The sequence below is a fragment of the Loa loa genome (assembly GCF_000183805.2).
Source record: "Loa loa unplaced genomic scaffold supercont3.21, whole genome shotgun sequence".
Classification (NCBI taxonomy): Eukaryota; Metazoa; Nematoda; class Chromadorea; order Rhabditida; family Onchocercidae; genus Loa; species Loa loa.
In genome coordinates, this window is record NW_018108201.1 from 19,596 (window position 1) to 27,859 (window position 8,264).

An 8,264-nucleotide genomic window follows, 5' to 3' on the forward strand; every position below is an offset into this window, starting at 1 on the left:
AGTCATTAATTGATTACAGTGTCAATTAAAAGTTGCAAAAAGCACCTCAAATTTAAGATAAAACTGTGAAACAAAATCTTTTCAGTTTGAAACCACTATCATTACCCGCTTGGAGGAGGCGAAAAGGAGATTGGAGGAATACGAAGAGCAAAATGCCTATGATGGAATGGAAGAGGAACCGGCACCTCAGGAGTCGGAATTTAACGAAGAATTTAACGAGCAGGATGCACTCCTCTGCCTAAGATGATGATGAGGAAGAAAGCTGGTCATTGGGAGCAGAGTGGATCAGTCTGTCATACAAAATGAAGATGAACCTGAGTTGCTGATGGTACCAGTGGAGACAAGTGACGTCAAGGAACCGGAAGAAAGAGTCCGAGAAATCATCTTGTTAGTCCTACTTTGATGCATAGGAAAAAGACTAAATAAAGCAGTTTTAAATTTTGCGCATCATATGAAACGGATAGATCTGGCTAGATTTAAACATAGTTCAGAAGATCAAGGACGATCAGATTTCCAGTTCCAGTCACACATACAATGTTGGCATGCTTCCAGAAGATCTAGGGGATCTTCTGGAACAGCTCCGAAGGGAGTTGGAAGTTTTGCAGGCGGAGTCGTGTACGATGGTGCAAGTGGAAGGGAATATCAATATCGGTAATCTATACATATATTTCTTTTTAAAGTAATATTGAAAATGATTATGTGCTTGTAATCTAAATAAAATGTGCCATATTTTAGCTTGCTAACACTTTAACCACAGAAATTAAACAAAACGGTGACGAAATTTGCACCCTGAAATTGATTGACAATTTGTAGTCTCTGCAAATCATTCGTTACTTTAACAGTCTCTGCAAATAATAATTTTGTACTATACTTTCAGAGTGCAGTATCTGCGACAGGGGCAGTTTAATATACTGAGATGGTGGCGAATTAACGCTTCGAAGATGCACAAACAAGACGATAAGTACTTCTAAACGAGATTTTCAATTAGTTTTTAAATATGTTGATACATTTGATTCATCCAAAAACTCATTAATAATACACATTCCAAGTTTTTGCTCCCGTGCTGCCACTCGGATTTATAGCCTCGCAGAAAACAGCAGCGGTGGAGCTTCATGACCTCAACTGATGCCTGAAGGTATGTGCGGCCATGATTAACGAAAGACAGGTAAAGCAATGCAGATTTGATCTTGTGGAGAGAGAAAAGGATGCCCATCACCTCCTCATTCCACGTGAAAAAAAAAAAAGCAACACATACTATCACTGATAGCTTATTATGCCCGTAGATTTATGGATCATTTTTAAAGCTAATAAGCTTATTGGTAATTCACTAAAGCATTTTATGAATTATTTGTGAATTCTTGAAGTATTACATTTGAAGTGTATTCATAGGTTTCTAATAGATAGCTTATTATTATGCAAGCTCTTGGTAGAAATTGTTATAAATTGAATGGGAAATACTCTTGCACTGACAATAATGCTGCATTAATTTGATAATGAAATCAGCATTATTCTTACTTTACTTATTATTATTACTCGTATTACTTAAACTTCACTTATTATTATTACTCGTATTACTCTATTACTTAAACACTCCTTCTTGCAAAAGTTTGTTTTTTATTTTCCGGTCCATCATACTGCATATTTCTACAAACTCATTATCATAATCATTATTATTGATTTTTCATTGGTTATAATTTTTCTCGTTCTGATTTCAAAATTTTTTAATTTAAGTATTCCTCGATTTGATTTTTTTTTTTTGTTTACTTTTTATTCATCTTTTCGTCTATTATAGTACCATTTTTGTTGATGAAAACCTCTGTTAATCATATTTTACTCAATTGTTCATCGGTTTTCTTTTTACATAATACAATCAATTCAACAAATTCAAAATTTTATTTTGTGAATTTTTTGCAACAACAAAAAAAAGGACTAAATTAATCATTATGATGAAAGATTCCAATGTATGACAACAATCCGTGATTCGCATTGTTAAATTTTTTTTGATGACAGGTTGCTTTTTTAATGATGACTAATTCCTAATAATGATTCTTACATTTCAAGCTATATTTATTTTTTAAGTCATTTCTATTACCTTGCTTTTTTTTAGATAAAATTTGGTGTGATACGAGAGGATGAAATCCGCTTTCACACTTATCACTGTTTACATTCAATAGGAATCTATTGGAATCAAATTTAATACGGTGATTCATTGTCCTCTATAGTCAACCCAAATGCAATCCGACATTTGGCATTATATATTTAAACATAATCACTAGGAATTTTAGTATGCAATGTCCATTTAATAAGTAATCTAATCTAAACAGTTCACTTTTTTTGATCTATAAACGCCTCGTATTTTGAACTAACTCAGAATTCACGAATAAATTTCTATTCAATTTATATTTATTTACCTTTTCATATATTAAATTCCTGTTAATATTTCATTAGAACTATTTAATTAACAAAACTTTTTTCGACTTGCAAAGTACGCTGTTCTCATAAACTTTGATATTTATGTCGTATTATGCTTAATCCAAAAATTACAACTGATGAAGGCTGTATTACAAGAAGCCAAGGATTAGAACAAAATTTTAGTCTGTAGCCACTTTTTTCTTGCTATCAGAGGAAATACTAATTTGTGCCTTATACTGTATTACTTGGATCAAATATCAATGTAACAAATTATATTACTCAATTTTATAACTCTTGATATACATTTTATTTTATATGTTTTATTATGGGATGCAAATTTTTTGAAATTAAACATTAACAATAGTGTTAATGGAAAAGTTTTGAAAATATGAAAAAGTGTTGAGAAATTCAACAAATAAATCTCATTAAAAATAATGTTAAGCATTATAAATGAAAGAAAGTCGTAATAAAGCATTTTTCCTTCTTTTTAAACTTTTATTCAGAATTCAAACAAATCTAGCAGAAAGTAAAGAATTCATCATCGGTAACACTTTTACCTTATCAAATAGTAAAATACGGCCAAACAATGATGAATACAGAAAGAAATGAAATCGTTGAAGTCCTTCTTATTATGTTTCTACCGGTAAGAATCTAAAAATTTCAATTAATACCAAAAAAAAAATTGGCAAAATTACCAAGGTAGAGCGCTACTGTCACAGTTCATAATCACTTAATATTTAAATTTTCAGCCGTTAGCAATATGGTATCATGCGCGCAAATGTACGTTCAGTGTTTGCCTGAATGTGCTTTTCATGCTATTTTTCGTTTTTCCGGCTATTATTCATGCCGTATGGTATTGCTTTATTCGTAACACACACTGATGCAATTTTTGCTTTTGCGTTATTATTCCACCAATAATCATTCCATTGTAAGTTTGAAGGTCGAAGGTTATCTCTACTGGATTGATAAGTAGAATGATATTTAATAACAAATGGAAATTACATGAAATTCCGTAGATAAGCAATAATCATCAATTGAAGAATCCTAATCCAAATTAACATTCTTTTTATCTGATCATTGGAATAATCATATCATTTTAATCCATTCTATAGAGAAATTACAATATGTGTCGAATTTTGGTAGCTTTATTTTATGCAAAATATTTGTATAATGGGGAAATAAAGAAAGCATTAAAGTTGATTTTTCAGATTTATCAATTCTACTCTAAACCAAATTGACTATTATAAGATTTATGGCAAATTATACCTTCGAAATTGTAAAGGTATCAAACATTTTATATAAATTATGACATAAATAATAAAATTTGTAAATTTTCTCCAAAATATTTATCTTTTTAAAATAGATATTTGTAAATTGTTGAAGAATGGATGTGTCATATGATCTTTAGAATTGTTACCATGTAATGCTTCGTTTTGTTGTAGCATAACTGTACTTATAAAGTATGATTAATACTTATAGAGAAGTATGACTAATTTTCTAATCATTTCGTTTGATCAGATCTAAACTTGCATTCAGTTGTTGTTAATTAAAGGATTGATCATCTTTGAAAGTTCAATCCGATCTTTTTCAAAATTTTGCAAGTTAAAGAATCCGAACAATTTGTGATATTGAAAATCAATAATTTTTCATAAGACTTTTTTTAAAAAAAAATGTTATTTTTAATTTATGCATATTTTAGTTTAGTCATTATCTTAATTAGAAATAATCGGTCAACGGAAAGCATTCAATCATGATATTGTAAAATCCAAAAGATTAAGTGTATTCAGGGAAGATTGACAATAAAATATTTAATGTAAGTGATTTTTGAAATATATTGAGAATAGTTAAAATGCGAGTGGTCTTGTTAAATGTTATTTGTTTGGTTGTTTAAACAAACCGCCAAAACAAAATAAAAAAGAAAATCTATAAGTTGTTCATTTTTAATAGGCATCGAAAGAATCCCACAAAAAAAATAAAAGCTCTAAAAACATTTGAATTTTCCAATGAGAAATTTGGGTTGATGGTTACCTGTGCTTTTTCTTTATCAATTTTATCCGTCTTCCTTCCATTCCCAATGATTGTAAAAAAGAAAAAAGCGAAATTTTTTAATTTTTGATTTACTCTTACTGTCAAATAATAATGTCAAGCCATTCATTTCATTATTAAACTGTTGAGTAAAATTATTTCAACAATATCTCAATTCGTTTCTGCCCCTATTAAGAAAATGAAACTATTCATTTCTATTTACCCATTTATTCATCAATCATTCCGATATGCTAAAATTCAATAATTGAGCTTGTATCGTTTAAGCTTCGTAAAAATACTGGTTTCTTTTTTTTTTTGGAAGGAAAAATTATGGTTGAGAAAAAAAACCAGTTTTATTTTTCCTTTGTTTTCTTTCGCCTCAGTAATTATTAATAGCAAAGTACAGAAGAGTTTAATTTAGTAATTCATCTGATCTACTAAATAATCATTTATTTAAGCAATTTGAAGAGAAAGAATTTACAAGTATGACTCGTAAATTTACTTACTTCTTATAAAGTTTGTTCTAACAATTCCATGCAAAATAAACTCTTAATATTTCATTTTATCAAAGATATAATTATGTTTAGATGATATGAAATAAATTAAAAATATAAAATATTTCAGAAAATTTCAGCTAAACTATGAAAATATTTTTAGCTGATCTTTGAATGCAAATAACCAAAGTACAGTAATAAATGAGGAGAAGTAATTCTGCTTATGCAATGGCATATCATTTTATATCTCAATAGGAAATTTCATTAAACGATTGAACTTTCAATAGGATAACTTTGTAGATATTTCAAAAAAAGAATTTGAAAATGGGAAAACCTCAAAAGTAAACAAATATTTCGTAAAATGAAATGATTCCCAGCTGTGACAATAATACATTTTGAGTTCATGAAAGAAAAATTCTAAATATTATTCTTAATGTTTGAACAAGAAATGATGCGACAGTAATGATAATGGTCGTTTTCGATGCGACACTGATGATCACCTTTTTTGACGCGACACTGATGATCACCTTTTTCGACGCGACACTGATGATCATCTTTTTCCTTGTTTTCGCCTTCACTTCTTTATGTTGTTTCTGTGCATCATACTGTTTGCTTGCTCATTGAAATTGCAATGCCCTTTCAGTAACCGAGTATTAGAATTTCAAATTTTTGGTCTAAATCATTTTTACTTTAAATGTTTGCAAAACTTATCAAAAAAAGAGAAAAAAAAAATTAAGAATGTTTTTTAAATTCTTCGTGAGAATTTTTGAACTTTTTTAAAAAATTACTAATGAACTTTTATTGTTAAATGATAAAGAAATACAAATACAAATAGTAATGAGAAGCATTAAATAATTCTGATAGTAGTATGAATTACAACATGATGAATGAATGAACAACACAGTCTGAAATGGGAAATATTTATTTTGAGAAGTGCAAAGTTTACCTTTTTTTTTTAAATTTCCATTTTATGACATTTCTTTTTTCTTTTGTTATCTTTTACGACAATAGGACATTAACGATCGGCAAAAATATAAGCTAAAATTAATAGTAATAAAATGCAAGCATAAAGTGTTTCATCCTTTTTATCTTCTTCCTCAAATTGAAAATTTTGAGAAAACCGTTGTTGGATGTTGTAAATGGAGTGATCGAATTTATAATACAAAATAATTTGCAATTAATAGTGATATCGCAGAATTTCAAATGGTAATGATGTCACAGACTAATAATGATGCATGATGATGTCACAGAATAATAATGATGTCGCAGAATTCCAAATGATCAGTATTATCAAGTAGGATTTTCTTGAATGATAAAATTCTAAAGATTAAATGTTAGCATTTTTTGTTATTATCATACAAATGAAGGCTTAATTATATTGTTTTGATATGCTTTTTACAGATATATTAAGAGAATTAACGAAAAAAAAATGATAATAATGGATAAATTTGATACTTTTGGAAGGAAATTAATTGGAATAGATCTAATGGACAGTCAATCACAATAAATAAGGATAATTTAAAACATTCTGTTCAATTATTTTTGTTGACAATATTTGGTGTGACAAGAAAAAATGCATACCCGTATCGGAAAATTTTTTTTTCAAAATTTATATTCCAAAAAATTTAAAACAAATATTATTAAACGTTTCTTTCATAAATCGTATTTTAACTGGTTTTCTTTTTTTTCATTTTTTTTCCATCCCATAATCAATAAATCTTATCAACATTATGTCCTATTTATGAAGTTGCAGCCAATACTACGGATATATGTGTGTGTATGTGTGTCTGTGTGTCATAGAAAATGATTGTGAGTTATTGGGACATGATATTTGCACATCTAAAATGTTTATAAATAGCTTAAAATTTGTAAATTTATTTGACATTCCAAAAATCCATAAACACCACCTTTCAAATTATTGAATACTAATTATTTTGTGACCTCACGTAAGATTGAATTTTATGTCGCATTAGAAAAATGAGGGAGAGAAAGGTAAGGAAATAACGATGCAAGAGAAGAACTCGTTCCAACAATTAAATTTTCCCAACAGGTTCACAATACTTATTAGTAAGATTTTTTAATTATTACAATTTTTCGTCTCACATAAGTGACAATGAATGAAAGCATAGATTTGTTTGACAAAATGAAAAAAAAGAAATTGAAATGAAAAGAAAGGAATTAAATTTTTTTATTTTTTCGAAGAGATTCAACTATTGAAATCTGTTTTAAAATGAAAAAAAAAAAATGGAGCAATTTATTTGCGCAGATGCTGAAAAAGAGAGAGAGCAAAAGGTAATCGTAATTATAAAAGGATAAAAAGTAATGAATTCAAATCAAATTCAAGTTCTTGATGATAAGGTATCTATTTTTTGAATTTCGTTATTTTTCATCTTATTAGTCATTTTATTTTAAGGTTACCATCATGAGTGAATTATTTGAAAGATTTTGAAAAAAGATCTTAAAGGTTAAGCAATAACGAAAGTGATAAGGACTTAATTACTATCATATAATTTATTATTCTTAAATGATATCATTTCCTACTACTTGTGTGAAATTAAAGTTATATTGAATTTCATTTGTAATTTACAGGAAGGGAAGAAATGTGAAGTGATATAAATGATAAAATATTTTTTTTTTGTTTTTGTTATTAAAAATTTTTTTTTTTGTTTTAAAATAAATTACCTGAACATTTCATATCAAAAATATATCCAAACAGGTAGAGTAGAGTTACAATTTTACTTATCATCTTATTATTTGAAGAATGCATTATTATCATATTTTTTCCAATCAGATTTACCTGTGAAAAATGTTTTATTCAAATTATTGACTTTATAGCTTTCTGTAAAATCAATTTTTTTTCTTTTTTTTGCTATTTCTCCTTTGGTGATAGTTTAAAATTCAAGTTTATTGGAGAAAAAAAGGTATCTGACTGGTTCGAAAATTAATTGAAATTGAGAGCTCTAACGTAAACATGCGCAAATAAATAATGAAAAATGTACTAGCTAATGCGTACATGCTATTTTATTCAATTTGAAATTTGTTAGCTGTAAATGGCAATTAAACAAGAATACGAAATAAACTCAAATTTGAAATATTTGAAAATGCAATCTTTAAATTTAATCTCTTGTAATAAAGATATATCGGATAGATTAATTTAATAAATTAGCAAGAGAAAATGAAATAACAAATTATATTTATAGATTTATTAGAAATGAAATTTAAAAAAATTTTAATAGATGAAAGAACGATGATGTAAATCATGAAATTACACTTGTAAATGTTAACCATCAACTCTCCATAACTTCTTCCTTGTTAGTGTTGTATAATTTTCGG

At 27.7% G+C, this 8,264-nt stretch overlaps 2 protein-coding genes across 2 annotated transcripts; both read left to right on the forward strand.

Moving 5' to 3' along the window:
- Nucleotides 1-85: 85 nt before the first annotated feature.
- LOAG_10601 (hypothetical protein) lies at nt 86-247 on the forward strand (the record flags this gene model as incomplete). The annotated part of the gene is made up of 1 exon (XM_003146125.1): nt 86-247. A coding segment is annotated over one exon (162 nt), but the record flags the coding sequence as incomplete, so codon positions are not given.
- Nucleotides 248-451: 204 nt separating this feature from the next.
- Nucleotides 452-971, forward strand: LOAG_10602 (zinc finger protein; the record flags this gene model as incomplete). The annotated part of the gene is made up of 2 exons (XM_003146126.2): nt 452-651; nt 878-971. 2 exons carry the CDS (start codon nt 452-454, stop codon nt 969-971), a joined length of 294 nt encoding a protein of 97 aa, XP_003146174.2.
- Between the last annotated feature and the right edge of the window lie 7,293 nt (nt 972-8,264).